Source organism: Eublepharis macularius, chromosome 1 (genome assembly GCF_028583425.1).
Source record: "Eublepharis macularius isolate TG4126 chromosome 1, MPM_Emac_v1.0, whole genome shotgun sequence".
Classification (NCBI taxonomy): domain Eukaryota; kingdom Metazoa; phylum Chordata; class Lepidosauria; order Squamata; family Eublepharidae; genus Eublepharis; species Eublepharis macularius.
In genome coordinates, this window is record NC_072790.1 from 29,315,383 (window position 1) to 29,332,511 (window position 17,129).

Consider the following 17,129-nt stretch of genomic DNA (forward strand, 5'->3'; position numbering starts at 1 on the left):
GTATTTTCTACTTGGCTGTGCTTTGTACTGGTTATCCCATATGACATGGTGTGCTAGCATCTGCCTTAATTCTACTCAGTGTTAACTTCCTAGAGAAGTTTTCCCTGTATATGAGGGTGTATTAAGAAAACATAAAACTTTTAGACAAACAGATTTGTAATATTTATTTTCCATTGCACATATATAGCTTATATACAGGTTAGTAACATGAAGTTACTGACTAACTTTGTTACAGCTGACATATATTAAAATACCACAACGAAAATCAAAGTTAAGTGTGATTGCTTTAAAAAACACACACACCAAGAAATTGCACTTTTTATTCAAAATTTTTTCCAATCTCTGTAAACCACCCGCAATCACTAGTAATATGTCATTAGATCTCTTAAGTGTTGCAGTTAATTTGTACATATATTTTTGTTTTTAATTCAGAGGGGTCATTCTACCCAGTTTTGCTAGAAGATGTGAGGTATTATGGACCTCCGGCTATTTCTTCAAGGTTCATTACATGAAACGCACTAACAGCTAAGCCATTATACAATTGCTATTCAACATGTAAAAACCACTCTTGAAAATATGGAAACACGATAAAAATCATACTGTGTTTCATCAGAAGGAAAAGTATCGGTGTTCAGCTATGAAGGATGGTCCACTACTGACATAACCGATGTAAAATAAAAATCACAGCATATGATATGAAGGGTGGGGCCAACAAGGTTCTTTCCATCTTGTATCACAATTGTGGTCTCATTGTTCACAAATGAGGGTTTGTACAGCAAATCTGTTCTCAAAGTGTCGAATTTTTCGGCAGTTACTCACTTCACGTTTGTGAATTCCTGGTAGGAAAGCAAGCATATTGTTGAGTTATTTTATTTAGAGGAGGGGAAAGTGAGAATTGCATTTCCCCTTGTTAACATGACTTTGTAAATAAACAGTAATTATCCACAGGACTTTTTTTCAGCTGGAACGTGGTGGAACGGAGTTCTGGCATCTCTTGAAAATGGTCACAAGGCCGGTGGCCCTGCCCCCTGATCTCCAGACAGAGGGGAGTTGAGATTGCCCTCCGCACGCGGAGGGCAATTTAAACTCCCCTCTGTCTAGAGATCAGGGGGCGGGGCCACCGGCCATGTCACCATTTTCACCAAAGGCGATTTAAACTTTAAAAATCTCCCCCCTTGTTCCAGCTAACCCAAAGTGACACCATTGTGCAATCCTGAGTTCCACCACCTCTTTTCCCAGAAAAAAAAGCTCTGATTATCCATATTTACACAGAATCATTATTGGAACAAGGGCAGTGGTTCTGTGTCTACCAAACCCAGGTCGAGAAAGCTGGTTGCACATACCATGTTACAGCTCTAATTCCAGTTGAGCACAGCAAAAATTGTGTCTGCGTAAAAATGACTTCTGCTTCTACACAACCTTAGAACCCACCTCAAGCAAACCAGAAACAACTTTGTTTTTAATGTAATCAAGTTTGCAGTTTAATGTAGTTAAGTTTGCAATTTGCACTGAAAGATTCTTCCTTTCCATCTCTCACTATCTCACCACAATGAATCAACAAATTTACACAGTTCTCTTTCAGGATGCTGAGTTACTGATAGATACTGCATCTCATTTAAATATAGCGGCTATAATCTCAACAAAATTAAGCACTGTTCTCCCATGGATTGCTGAAGAAAGATTTGAACACACACTTAATCCTCTTGCTGGAGTGTACAAGAACTAAAATGGTTTAACTCTGTGTATCTACTATGTGATAATAACTATATTTTATGTCAGCTACTTGATGTATACAAGAGGTATGGGCAAAGCGATCAACAGTGCAATCCTGTTCATAGTTTACTCTGGCTAAACTCATCAGCGGACTTAAGAGTAACTCTGCAAGGCGACTAAAGTAGTATGAAGAGAAATATTCATACTTTGTGCTCAGTGTTTATAGATTTAATTTTTATCTTTCCATCTTGCTAAGAATGCGGTGAAATCACAGTTCAACATTATCTACGTATCTTATTCTCAATGTGGCTCCATCTATGTGGATACTTAAATAAGAGATGGGGCCATGGACAAACATCTTTCTACAAACCAGAAAAATTTGAAATCTACCCCATGAAAGCCACTGTGTGTAGTGGTTAGAGTTTCCCTATCTGAACAGCGCAGTAATGATACTGAGCGATCCAGAGTGACAGATGGGGGAGGGGGAGCATGGATTTCAACATTTATGCTGAGGTCTTGCTGACAGGGACAGCTCAGACTTCACGGCTACCATGACAACACTTGGAGTCTTAATACTGGGCCCCAGGGCTTTTTTTCAGCGGGAACGTGGTGGAACGGAGTTCCAGAACCTCTTGAAAATGGTCACATGGCTGGTGGCCCCACCCCCTGATCTCCAGACAGAGGGGAGTTTAGATGGCCCTCCGCACCGAGGGACAATCTAAACTCCCCTCTGTCTGGAGATCAGGGGGCGGGGCCACCAGCCATGTGACCACTTTCTCCAAGGGCAACCCACTGAGTTCCACCACCTCTTTCCCCAGAAAAAAAGCCCTGCTGGGCTCCACAAACGTAGCAGGTCATAACCTCAATCTCACATTCTGTGCAGGTTCAGAAACCTCAGTTGGTACAAAGTGTGGTGGCATACAGGTATACACTGAATGGAACTTATTACCCCAGGTGAAGTCTAATTGTTCCTAGGCTCAATAAACATTTGGGCCTTGAAAGCCATGAACAACTTCTGTCCAAAGCACCTGAAGGGACCACCTTCCCCTATGCAAACCTGCCAGGGTGCTGAGGTCAGCTGATGGTACCAATCCCTGTGAAGGTGGGAACTGATCCCTGTGAAGGTGCAGTAGGCAGGCATTCACAAGGCTTTTTCAGCTCTGACCTCCAGGTTAAGGACCTCCTGCCTCTGTCACCTTCATTTTTTAATTTGAAGTTTGAGTTTTCTTTTTATAACCACTAATACAACATCTTAAGAAAGAAAACCAATGTGTGTATGGAAGATAATTACATTTCTAAATTAGAAAAGATAAATGTAGACTATAGGGCGGTTCCCTTCTATGTTGATCTTCTCGGATCAATGGGCTTAGGTGTAACTTTGCTCAGGATGGTTTGTGTCACTGCCTTTATTACTATTCAAGCTTCCCTGATTACATTTTTTGGTAGAAATGCAAGACTGCATTTTCTAAAAATATTTGTGTATCTTGATATTGCAATACTGGGCAACAGAACAATATACAATGTCTAAAACCACTAAAGGATCCTCAGTCCTAAGACATGAAGTGCAGGCATGCAAGTATTAAGGATGAAGTGCACCAACAGAATGAAAGACCATGGCTGAATCCACACGTTCCGGCATCACGGTAAACATTTGCTAAACTTCCGGAAGCATAGCATCTTTCTAGCGCAATTTCTGACTCATTGCGTGATGAGTCAGAAATCGCGCTAGAAAGACGCTATGCTTCTGGAATGTTAGCAAATGGGCCCTGATGCCGGGACGCGCGGGGACGTGTGGATTTGCCCCATATCAGATTTGCAGCAACAATGCACCAATGTTGTCATGGTGTGACATGATGGGTTGGATCCAGACTAAATTTTCCAGTGGCAGAATGGAACTTTCTTACCTTCCCTCCACCCACTGCAGCCCACCAATCTCCACATAGCACTGCTCCCGGGGGATAGGGGACCCTAAGGAATGACATGGTGTGTGTGTGTGTGTGTGTGAGAGGAGGTCCTCTGCAGCAGAAAGGAGGAATTGATGGAAACTGCCAATCTAGTCTGGATCCAACCCCAATCACTGAGCTTCTGTCATTTCATCTGGGCACTTCACCCCTCGCAAGACAGAAAGGGGCCTTCCTCCCGGAGTGAACACCTTTCATCTTCTCAGCAGTACGATCCATACCTCTCAGAGTTTCCTTGCGCTGCAATTTGTAGGTCTCCTTGTCACGACAGAGGCGATCGATAAAAAAGCCCAGCTGATCCACATTTTCTATGCGATCAGTAACAATCATCTGCTCGTGAATCAAGTATGACTGAGGCAAGTATGTTCCAGCCTACAGCAAGCGGAACATGAAAAAGGATTTGAAAAATAGAAAGTCACCATATTCATTTTCATATCAGTTTTTTTCGTATACAAGAACTTGCTTCGGACCCACAGAATAAGAAAGTTTAGTTCAGGGGCCCCAATGTGGTGCCCTCTGGGAGCCATGGTGCACACTAAATGTTTTTAGGAAGGGAAAAAGCCAGTGGGACTCAAGCCCAACAGGGCTTCTAATTGGCCACTGGAGATCTGATTGGCTGAGCAGATTAAAATAACATTCTGGCAGCGGAGCAGTGTTGGTTTCATTTTCTCTTTCTCATTTCTCTTTCCCTATGTCTTCCATAGCCCAGGAGAACCTGATCTCTTCAGATCTTAGAAGCTAAGCAGGGTTGGCCTTGGTTAGTAATTGGATGGGAGACCTCCAACGAAGACCAGGGTTGCAGAGGCAGGCAATGGCAAACCACCTCTGTCAGTCTCTTGCCATGTAAACGTCAGGGGTCACCATAAGTCTGATATGACTTGAGGACTGGATTTCATTTTTTTTCCTGCCTTCCATGGCTGTCATTTTGTGGTTGAGCTCACCGCCCTGTGTCAGAATACCAAAGACATCTACAGGCTCAAAAAGGTTGGAGACTACTGGTTTAGCCAATAAGAACCTTCAGTAATGTGACCACTTGTAGCTGACAGACAGCAGCTGAATCAAAACTAGGTAAGATGCATTAAGACCAGGGCTTTTTTCAGCGGGAACACAGTGGAACGGAGTTCCGGCACCGCTTGAAATGGTCACATGGCCGGTGGCCCCGTCCCGATCTCCAGACAGAGGGGAGTTGAGATTGCCCTCCATGCCACGGCACAGATGGCAATCTAAACTCCCCTCTCTTGCTCATTTTTGCCTTGAATCGCTGTAGTCTTCGGGCTTCCAACCAAGTTCTTTTGATTCAAAAACAGCCATTTCCCTCTACTTGTGCAGAACAGCAAGGCTACAGGCTGGCATCTCACCCTGAGATCCCATTCTCCTTGAGCAGATACACAGGCTGGGGCATCACTTAGGATTGTGGCCATCCATGTTGACCTCCTCCGATTAGAGGAAGATGCGCTCCAGCACATGTTGGGGTACGAGGCCAGAAAATTACATCAAATGTTGAAAACTACTTTGGAGACAAAGACTCTCAGAAAAGCACAACAGACGGCCTTAGGCAGGGGACAATGGCTGTTTCTTAAGCTACCAAAGGCCCTGCTGTTTGCACACGGTTATATGTCCCTAAGAGCAGGGACTTGAGGCAAGCCAGATTATCTTCCTTGGCGTGGCACCTGTGCACCATGCTAAAGCGGGGATGTTGTGTAGCAGGGAAAGAATCTTCTGGGTCGTGGCTGAAAGGTGGAAGGGCAGACTGGCAGCAAGCAGGATTTGGAGAAGATTCTGCAGAGCAGCTGTTGTTTAAAATTAGAATTTGTAGCATGGCAGGAGTGAGAGTTCGAGTGTAAACTCCTGCGGGTCCCCCCCGTGCTCAGCTAAGACCGTGCTTACAAAGCTTCTTTTAGGACCAGATCTTTTGCATGCATTATTTTCACACATTACGATGGCTTTCCTAAATGTGTGCATCATAAGCACAGTTTCACATCAACATTTCCAAAACAGCATTTTAGTCCTTTACGCCTGCCCCCTCGCCAATATGCAGTGCGTCTGACCAAGTACAGCCCTCCTCTTGCGCCTCTCCCTCTTTTGGTTTGCCAACACGCCCATGTCTTCTCGGGCAGACACTGCGGTTTTTGTCCAGTGCTCGAGTTGAAACGTTTGCCTACCCCTGACCACAGGGGACTCTCGAAATCATGATACGGAGATTGTGGCAGCTATACGTCAATGTGATTTAAAGACCAAGAGTCTGGTGGCACCTGTAAGACTAACAAAATATGTGGTAGGGTGTGAGTTTTTATAAGTCACAGCTGACAGATATCTCCAGGGCTTTTTTTCTGGGAAAAGAGGTGGTGGAACTCAGTGGGTTGCCCTTGGAGAAAATGGTCACATGGCTGGTGGCCCCGCCCCCTGATCTCCAGACAGAGGGGAGTTTAGATTGCCCTCCGCGCCACACGGTGCAGAGGGCAATCTAAACTCCCCTCTGTCTGGAGATCAGGGGGCGGGGCCACCAGCCATGTGACCGTTTTCAAGAGGTTCCAGAACGCTGTTCCACCGTGTTCCATCTGAAAAAAAGCCCTGGATATCTCGCTCTTTCCTACTACTACAGACAGATGACCCATCTTGATCTATCTTGATGTGATTTAAGATTCAGTTAATGGGGAAAGAAGTTACAATCTTTTGTTGACCTTAAGAGCATTTTATGGGGTGGATCTGGAGCTCATGGTGGATCTGATCGGCATCTCGCATTCAGCTTTTGGAATGGGACTTTCTTACCTCACCCCTCCAGCTGCTGCCTCTGGAGATCCCTGGAAAGGCCAGAGATATATGGCAGAATAGGAATGGACAGAAACTAAAGATGCAGCTCACCCATCCCTTGCCTTTCATTCCTTGAAGAAGCACCCTGGAGCCAATTCCATTTTTATTTAGTAGTTTACATGGACCTTTTTAACCATTTAGAAGTTTAACAACAGGCACAGATCATTGGATATACGAAGAAGAGGCTAATTCAGTCACACCTTACCTTGATATTGATCAGCAACTCCAAGAAGTTTTTAGGTGGCATAACCACTGACGTGTTTAAAGGAATGACGTAGCACTTATCTAGGCTAAGATCAAGGTAAGCTGTAAGTCTCTGATGAGGAAATGCAGATAATCGAGTTAGTAATTTTAGAATAAATCTGAGTAATAAACTCTAATTAACCACTGCATTTTTTCTGTTGAAGTCTATCCCACAGATCATCCAAAATGCTTTGGGGAATGCCCAAGACACAACTTTCCTTGTTTTCTGTAGTGCTTTCACAATTCAGTTTCTGCAGCATATAGGATGACAGAGTTCTGTATTAAGAGACTGAAGATTCTGAATACTATTTTAATGCTCCCTCACGTAACAAGCTATCTGTAAGTAAAAAACTAGGAGAAAATCTCATTTCCGACAGTATTACCTTTAGGAAATTCTTCACAGAGGAGAGTATTAAAATCAAGTTATCATTTTGGAGCTCTACCATCTCACTGAATGGCAAGCACAGGTCAGGCCTGAATCAGCAGTTGGCAAAACATAACACCAGGGCTCATTTCAAGGGGGAATGCGCAGGAACATAGTTCCGGCAGGCCCCCAAAGAGGTCACATGTCAGGTGGCCCCGCCCACCTGACTCTTGGCGATTTTGGGCCCGTTTCAGCCTGGATTGGGGCTGAAATGGCCTGGATCGGGCCTCTGATGGGTGGAGGATCACTCTCCCACTCAGCAGCAGCCCGATCCTGACCATTTCGGGCCCCTTTTTGGCCATTTTCAGCCCCTTTTTGCCATTTTGGGCCCAATTTCATCCCTGAATGGCCAGGATTCAGTCCAAAACAGCCAGGATAGGTGATGTCAGGAGGTGTGGCATATGCAAATCAGTCAAGCTAAAGACACATGTCCAGTGATGTCAAGGGGGATAGCATATGCTAATGAGTTATGCTAATGAGTTCCTCCAGCTCTTTTTCTACGAAATGACCCCTGCATAACACCCATCGTGTAATTTAGGTAACTGATTTGATTTTTAAAAAAAACACCATGAGAGATTATTGAACAACTGAAGTACTTCAAATGTATTAGAAGTCTTCACAGAATCGTAGGGTTGGAAGGGACCTCCAGGGTCATCTAGTCCAACCCACAAATCGTAAATACACTAGAACTGTACTACATCAGCATTAGATATAACAAACAGAGCAGCCCTAAGCAAAGCTACTTCAGTCTAAGCACACTGAAATCAATGGGTTTAGACTGTTATTTCATTACTTAGGATTGCACTGTAAATAATCCAAAATTATAGGCAAACTTCAAACAATACTCTAATGCAATTTTCTTACTCAACACGCTGAAATGCACAGCACTCAGTTCTGAAAGGCCTCAGATGAACATGCAGCAGTTCAGAATTCTGTATCCAATTCCAACTGCTGTGTTAACACAGCGCACTTTTGTGCAACCAAAGTAGACGGATGAGCACTTTTGTATACTTTTTCCCTGAGCCTTTCAATAATAAAATCACTGGTGAGGATCTGTCTGTATTGTAATAACAGCTCTGAAAACCTTTCCCACTATTTCCTTGTCTAGGGCAAGGAAACAAGGAAAGCACTTGGGGTCCTTGGCTAATGCCTGGGATCTGTGCCATTTGCAAGTCTCTCCACACACAACCTCACACTGCTCGCGATGGATCCAGCACATGACCCTTCATGTTGTGGAGCAGGTGCCCCCCCCACCGGTAAAAGTTGCATGCCATTTGCTAAACACCCTGCTCAGGGCTTTTTTTCTGGGAAAAGGGGTGGTGGAACTCAGTGGGTTGCCCTTGGGGAAAATGATCACATGGCTGGTGGCCCCGCCCCCTGATCTCCAGACAGAGGGGAGTTGAGATTGCCCTATGCGCCGCTCCCCTCTGTCTGGAGATCAGGGGGCGGGGCCACCAGCCATGTGACCATTTTCAAGAGGTTCCGGAACTCCGTTCCCCCGCGTTCCTGCTGAAAAAAAGCCCTGACCCTGCTAATGCAAACCCACCTTTCCAACATCCAGTGGCAATGAAACAAAGGGCTTTCCCCGATTTCACCTAGCGCTTCTCAGATGATCCTTACCCTTTGAAAATCATGTACGATGTCAGCCGGATCACTGTCCGCAAACTCTGGAATGGGCACGCTGATGAACTCGACGTCTTCCTCTTCCAGGATTCGAATGTTCTCTTCGATTATCTGGTAACGAGGAGCTGGAGCACCCACGTCAGGTTCTGTTAAAGCCAAGCCATCCTCAATGTACTTTATTCCGCAGAAGTAAACACCGTTTTCCTAAAGAGCGAAGTTTAAAACACAGAAGTATTATGCAAGCTTTCAAACAGTTTTTTTTAAATATATTTTTATTTTGGAAAACAGAAAAATAGTAAGAGAAGATACAGAAAGAAAAAATGGGTTATATGTTGTGTAAATCAGAAATAATTCTATATCAAATCAATCAAATCAATCACCTTTATTGGCATTAGAAATAATAATAGTCTACAATCAGAGATAGGGACAGGCAGAAGCATAAGCATAAACAAGCAATTAGTAAGTTAATAATAAAATTAATAAACATTCAGCAATCCGGTGCGGCTCTATGCTTGGATTTAACTTTATAAACTTCTGCTAGAAATTTTGCAACACTTAAAAGTAACACAAGGGTTATGATCTTCTAAAAGGTAAACTAAAATTCCTCCTTTAATAGAATAATTCTATATAACAGAATATATAAGACACAAAATATTTCTCCCAGCATCCCCTTCATTAAAATTTTTAAAGACATTTCCTATAAGAGGCAATAATGCTTATGTTTGGATACATTTATATTCAACATTTTAAACTACACATTTCATAATTAATTTCTTTTGCAACTACGTTATTGGTTTTATCATTGCTACAAGATGGCTTGACTCAATAAAAGAAGTGGGGTTGTTACCTGACGCGCACACACACATACTTTCGCCACTTCTACATAGCTGATATAAGTTTTAACAAATGGATAATATATCAAAATACATAAGGGATTACATTTGTTTTCAAGATGTTTCATTTAGAACTTATTCTCGTTCTGCTTCTACATTGCCTAAATTTGTCTGCTGCTTGCACAATACACATTCCCTCACTCCTCAAAATTCGTAATTGATCTGTTTCTCAAATAAGTTGTTAATTTCACCATTACTTCATATCTGACAAGTGAGTGTTCCCATTCTTCTAAGCTTGGACAGATGTCTGATTTCCATTTTGCTGCATAAATGATTCTAGGTGTGTAAATGATTCTAGCCACTGTCACCATATATTCAAATATCTCTTCCAAACAGTTCTTGACCGATGAGTTTTCAACCCTGCATTAGCCCCCTTTCCATTCTCCCACCTTCCTCTGAGGAAAGAATACTGATAACAAAGTATATACGTAATCCTTCATAATTGTTCTTGAAAATCTTTATTGAAATATACTCACAATTTCAGTCTTGCTAGTAAAAACTGTACCATATATTCATCCCCGCTATCCTTTCTGGTTTGATGTTTTCACAAAATCAAACCTCAGACAGTACAATCCTAAACCGAGTTACTCCACCCTGATCCTAAACCTAAAACTGGAGTAACTCAGTTTCGGATTGCACTGTGAGTGTCTCTATATTGCAAGTGAACTGAACACAGGTAACTATGTGTTTTGAAGCACATAAAGCTACACTGTGGCCGGCTTCTCAGAGCAGGGTGGAATTCCCATCTCAGAACAAATGTAAAACCATCTGTAAGAGCTTTGCTTTAGAACTTCCGAAGCTGAAAAAGATCAAACCAGCCACATATTCGTGAGACGAGAAAGGCAACAATTCATTGGCACAGCACCCGTTCTAGATAGAGAAGATCCCAAGTTGAACCTCTGAGATCTCCAGTTTAAAAGACAGGTAGCAGGAATCAGAAAGACTCCCCTGTCTCAGTTCTTGGAAAGCTGTTGATACTCAGAACAGACAATTCTGTGCTAGGTGGAAATGATCAGAGATCATACAAAGCAATTTCATATGATCCCGACACCATCATTTTGGAATGGCACATGTGCATTTAAATGGTTTGCAATCGGTAACCTGCTGTTTTTTCCCGACTGCTGCTTTCCAGTCATGTAAAATATCCATGTAGTGTTTACAATGTCAAGCAATGTCTGTGCTTGAGTTTTTGAAGTAATTGTTGTATTTGCTCTAAATGGGGAACTGCGTATGGATGAATCCATTGAGGGATTTTCCTTTCTAACATTAAAAAAAAATCTACAAATTTCAAATTTTTGATTTGGGTCTGTGATTCCAAATCCTTGACTGCATAAAGAACTCAACTGAGATATTTTAATAAGATGCTGGAAAGATTTCAAATACTTTCTGATGACCCATTTGCCTATAAAGAACTCTTTGTTTGTTTAACAAGCCGGAGGCCGCTGAACAACCTCTTCTACTAGCCGGGTGGCAAAAGAAGAGATCTAGACTGAAATTCCAGTCTGCCTTATATCATCCTAAACTTCAAACATATCTGGAGTGTGCTTTGTTTTACAACAGGTTTTGCCAACTATGTGTCCTTGTTTTCATGCCAAGATGCAGGTTCAGAGTTAAAAGCTGGCAACTCTTAAACTGTCAACACAATTGCAGGAACTCATACAGCTTACCTGATGTGAAAAATACTTGTACAGATAGGCACCCCCAAGTATCACAACAGCAAGCATAAAAGCCAGTCCAAAGCACATACACCAACACCAACAGCAAGCTCTCCTTTGTCGAACAGGCACCACCAACTCGGGATCCTACAGATACACAAAGAGGGGGAAAAAGCAATAATTTGTGTGTCCCAAATTACATGTGTATATGTGAGTCAAGAAACCAATCCAGACTCTGAATACTGGCATACCCATTCCTACTTCCTTTATTTGGACTTACGTACACAGCTGTTCAGTGGGGTGGGGAGATAAAATTACCCTTGAGTTGCAAAAGCCTTTCCAACAAAAGATGGACTAGGAATATACTGCACACTCAAGATGGTACATGACCTGGAACAGCCAGAGTTTGCAGTAGAGTTTCACTGCTAAAGGTTAGCCAAATTGTGCGCATTCTTCAGCTTCCTTGAATATGTCAGCTTTCTCCTGCAAGCAGCAACATCTTCAGGCTCCAAATCTTTCCAGTTGCCACAATCATTTGCTTTTTACTCAGCTTCCACTGTCCGCTCTGGATACAATCACCTTTTGTTACCTTTCTGGGAAGCTCCCCTGCCAATTCAGTCAGAGCCAGGAAACCCATAGATGCACCATGGAATCCTGTACTTTACAACTGTTTCTTTGATATTCTCTTGGGCTGGCTCCTACATCTATCGCTGCTCTACCAGCCAAAATTGTGCAGTCTCATCTCCTCTGCTGGCTCAAAATCTGACAGCTCAGCTCTTCTCTTTTGAAGCCAGCAAAAGGTGTGGTGCAGTTTCACCCCTTTCTCTGGGACCACAGTCTTACCTTATTAATCTCTGGGGCCTTTGAAGGCTTTGCCTAAAGTCCCCTACTCTTAGGCTCTTGATTATCAAAACAGACAATGTACTCTACCCAGCTCAGCAGATCGAGAATAAGTGAACTTCTTCTTTTGCTGGACTTAGATGTTTTCAATTTTTTCTTAAGAACTCTCCTCTTTTTTAAATCCCTCTCTCCCCCAACTCCTCCTCGTGACATTTCCCCTTGTGCAAAATTCTTACTGAGCCAGAGGCTTGGCTCATCAGCTCTTTCACTTTCTCTCCTCTCTTGCAACTCTTCATACACATGTCCTTCTGAATACAACAGTTTTACTGCTCCTATACTTAAGTACTACTATATCTCCGTCAATAATTTCTAAACCTTCTTTCGGAAAAGATCTGATTGTTTGGCAGTTATGGCTAGCCTCTTAGAGGCGCTTTTGAGCGTGCTTGCCCACTAAACCACACGTTCTTCTCCCCTTAGCTGGCAAGTGTGTCGGTTTTCCAAGCTAGCCAGACTGTGGAAGTGGGAAGAGATTTCCCCCTAATACTGAGCGTAATTCCCCCAAATTGGTCATAGTTCTGGGTGAGCGTCCTGAACTAACATTAGAGAGTCCACACGTGTCTATGAATACATGTGAAAGGGAGTACATGTAGTAATGGCGCACAAATCTTAGTTCAGTTTGTTCCCTAACTCTACACACAGCTGGAGTGTGTGTAGAAGGAATTAGAAAGAAGAACTGCTGCTACCCCTGCCTACAAGCTTCTCGGACCATATTCTGGGGAAAACAGAATAGATTCATGGCTGTCAGCCATGCAGCTCCTGTGCATACTTGCTAGGGGAGTTATCCATGGGCAATAACATGATTGGTAGCGACTGGTCTGTTGCTATGGAGTCAGTGGAAGCGGCTGTCACTATTGCTGCGTTAGCTTTTCTCATCTGAAAATATATGCAAAGGCCCTGGCGAGATGGCCACAGTTGTGTTGCTCTTTGCACGCAGTAAGAATGTTTAAAAATTATAATATATGGGGCATGAGCTGCTGGAAGACAATTAATGCATAAACATATTTTCTGCTTTTATCTAATACATTTTGAAAAAGGAAGCGAGTTATGTTCATCATGATGCGCACTCAAAAGTCTGCACACATCAAACAGGTGCTCAGCCCAACAGTAAGAGGACAAAACAAAGCAATGAAAAGCCAGGTTATGACTTGCCCAATGGCCACTGCAAGACCAACAGTGTCTGCTGAACTGACTCAGAACATGTCCATGCAAGACTCCTATATGAAGCCTTCCCTTTTTTATGATGGCAGCATGTTTCATCTCAGCATAACCGAACAGATTTGATGGACACTGTATTCAGACGGAAAATGATGAAAAATGACGGAACATCTGTATGGATTCTTGTCTTGCTTAGAATAAAAAGTATCTTGGTTGGACCGGGGTGGGTGGGGTGGGGGGGAGTCAACGTTGCTTTTTTACTACTGGAGTGAGGAAGCCATTTACTCTGAAACTAACAAAAGGAGGAACTGAGATACGGAAAACTTACAAGAACTTATTCCCGTAACTGCTTTCTGCTACTTAAATGGCCTATCCCAAGTTTCCCATGGTTTGAGTCCAAACATTCAAAGTAAACCACTGACACTTCAGGCTTATCTTCACTGAAACAAGTTTTTATTTTAATCTGCAGCTATACCGGTGGACAACGGCAGCTATCAATATTTGTTTCTGAAGTCTAAACTGAATTCTATGTTAAAATATTACTCAAAAAGACAGGACCAAAATACCAATTCCCTCTGTTTCCACTGGAGGAACAGCAAGACATATGTACGTTTCTCGGACACTAACTTCCGTTCAATATCGTAATGCGATATCACAATGACATAATATACGCCGCTGAAAACCAGCAAAGGAAGATTAAAAGTGAGTGTGGAAAAAAAACTCTTAAGAGTTTTAAATATGAATCTTAAGAATTTAAGTGATGAGCGGATCTAGTAAGATTGTACACTTGCTCTACAATCTTAAACAGTTACACCCTTCTTAGGACTGTATGGCCGGATTACAAAAGCCTGAATTCCTATCCTTGGCTCGGCTTCCAAGCTCTGTGGGTGAGGTAATTGTGAGGTAATTTAACCTATCACGTAGGTCTACCATGAGGACACTATGGAACATATTAAATTTGTGGAGGACAGCCTATTCATGGCATTGCTTAAGAACGAATGAAATTTAGTTAGTTTTTGCAAAAAGAAGTCAAGAGAACTTCTGGAACTATTCTCGCCTAGAAACAACAATGCAAGCAGTCGTTCATACATAATTTATAAATATCAAACTAAATTGCTCTGCAGGTAAAACTATTAATACTTCTCCTTCCCAACGGTTTGACAGACAAATATAAATATATCTGAGAACATGTGCTAGGATCTGCATCCCACCCTGGGTGCATGTTAGCCTTCTCTATTCCAACAAGATTGCAGCAGATAGGCAGAGAGATTTACAGTATAATCCTGTACAAAGTAACTCCAGTCTAAGACCACTGATTTTTAGCCTCTATAGAATCCAAAAACAAAAATCATGTAATACATCCTAATCAAAACAAATTAACAATAAAAACCAGTGGTCCAAGACCGTCTAGTCCCATTAGGTGAAAGGGCCACAAAAACCAGAGTATACTCTTGAGTAAAAATGGGTACGTTCATGCTGATTGCAAAGGGGCAGCTGTGTTAGTCCGTCGCTGCAAAATAAAGCAGATGCCCAGCAGCACCTTAAAGACTAGCGTGCTTATTTCAAGATGAGCTTTGGTGAGTCAGTGCTGACTTCTTCAGATATGTATGGAAATCAACCTGAGAACCATTCCTAAGGTTTCCTTTCCCCCACATAACGAATCTGCACTTGAAAGAGTCACTCTTGATCTTAATCCCCCTCAGCCCAACTTTCCCCATAAGGAGGATTCTAAGTTTGATTTCCGCATCCGAAGAAGTGAGCAGTGACTCACGAAAGCTCATACTGAAATAAATGTTAGTCTTTAAGGCACCACTGCACTTTTTACATTTATGCTGACTGGCTCCCTTCTTGTGCAGGTGTAATTCTGACTGTGGATTTCTCAGCTCGGGCATTTAGCCATTTCCCTATACTAACATCTGGAAATCTAATACCATACAACGCTTGGAACGATTGCACAATTTAGACAATGCAAAACACACAAAAGCTGTCCAAATGCAGTATCTATCTCCTGGTCTCCAAGTCTCAAAGAAAATGTGGCTCATCTACCCCTTCCATTTTAGACAGAAACTCAGGAATGACAAACCTGGAGCCTGAGTAACTTTGTGTATGTGGCTTCAATAGCCTGAAGTCCATTTGCCAGTTTTCTGGGGCAAATAAACAAGATCTGCACAGCGTTGCTGCTCAGAGGGATATGACGTGCAAACACAGAATTGAAAGCTTTGGCTTTTCTTTAGAATATTTACGTACAGAAAGCTGCTCACAAACAAAAAACAGCATGATTTATAAGAAAAGGATGGCAGGAGACAACATTTCTGGAATACTAAAACTGGGCCCCATTAGCACATTGCAATACAGTTAACACGAACACGATCAAATCCTAAACCTCTGGTATTGGGCCAGCAAGCACTGGTTTTGGACAAAGCGAAAGAGAAGACTTTGTGGCACTAAAACAGAGTTTCTGTTTGGTCCGGAGTAGAACAGCAGGATCGGAGTCCCGTGTTACCTTAAAGACCAGCAAGATTTTCAAGGTAGAAACTTACAGAGTCAACGCTCTCTTTTTCTTGGCATCTGAAGAAGAGAGCTTTGACTCTGGAAAGCTCATACCCTGAAAATTTTGTGGGTCTCTTAAGATGCTACTGAAACCTTGCAAAATCTTGAAGGATTCCTGTTTAATCCTGTGCCTACAGACTGCCCTGCAAGCAAGGAGGCCTTCCCTCCCGGCTTCAGCTGCAGGAGAGAAGGCAAACCAGGCACAGCTGCCCTTGGAGGCTCATTTTAGCTCCGGATCCAGAATTGGGGTGAGTGGGTGAAGAAAGTCCTGCAAAGAAGACGGCTTAAAAAAAAAAAAACACCAGAGAGCCAAGCAGGAGCCAGCGCCAAAGCAGCCGGGCTAAAATAAACCCCCAACAGCGCGCTCCTATGCAGAGTTACTCCGCTTAGGTGTGCGCCGTTTAAGGAGCAAGAAAAGCCGGCTCTAAAAAACCCAGGTCAGCCATTTTAGATGGAGGCGCTCAGCTTGCCGACACAGGGCGGCCAGATCCGGTTCTTGGCTGCGCCTGCCTTTCAGGCTGTAAAAGCCTCTTCGGAAGAGGCCTCAAAAAGGAGGCCTCGTCGATGGCAACCCCCAGCCAGCCGCCTCCAGCCCCCAACAGCCGCCGCCGCCGCCGCCGCCTCCTCACCTGGCCGTCTGCAGGCACGATGAGCACCTGGCCCAGCCCTCCGCCTTCCTTCCCCTCCTCGTCCTCCTTCTTGCCGGCCTCCTTCTGCGCCAAGGCCGAGTTAAAGGACACCTTCACCATGGTGGCGGCTGAGGCGCTGCCTCCGCTCCTCCGCTGGCCGGGGCTGAGGGGATGCCAGCGGCTTCAGGCTGCGCAGGTCAGGCTGGGCCCCGTCGCTCGGCTCGGCTCTCTTCCCTAGCTGGAGAGCCCTCGGAGGCTGCAGGCGCTCTCTGGCTCCGCCCCGGGGGCCAAGCCAGCCGCAGCCGGGAAGGGAGGAGAGAAGCGGGACAAGGCGAAGCCGCCCTGGGAGGGCCGAGGGACTGGCCTGGGGTGGCTGGATTCAGCCGTGTGCTGGCGAGCTTGTCAGCCCAGGGTTGCCAGCCTCCAGGTGGTGGCTGGAGATCTCTCGGAATTACAACGGCTCTCCAGGCCAGAGAGATCAGTTCCCCTGGAGAAAATGGCTGCTTTGGACGCGAAATCTCTGGCATTATAACCTACTGAGGTCCCTCTCCTGCCCAAACCCCACCTTCTCC

The 17,129-nt window shown here is 43.8% G+C and overlaps 1 protein-coding gene across 1 annotated transcript; it reads right to left on the reverse strand.

Annotated features, from left to right (window-relative positions):
- Positions 1–138: 138 nt before the first annotated feature.
- Positions 139–16,829, reverse strand: ITM2B (integral membrane protein 2B). The gene is made up of 6 exons (XM_054988434.1): positions 16,558–16,829; positions 11,336–11,470; positions 8,773–8,979; positions 6,691–6,801; positions 3,896–4,046; positions 139–836 (listed from the first exon to the last, which is right to left on the reverse strand). The coding sequence occupies exons 1-6, from the start codon at positions 16,675–16,677 to the stop codon at positions 748–750; spliced, it is 813 nt and encodes a 270-aa protein (XP_054844409.1). The 5' UTR covers positions 16,678–16,829; the 3' UTR covers positions 139–747.
- Between the last annotated feature and the right edge of the window lie 300 nt (positions 16,830–17,129).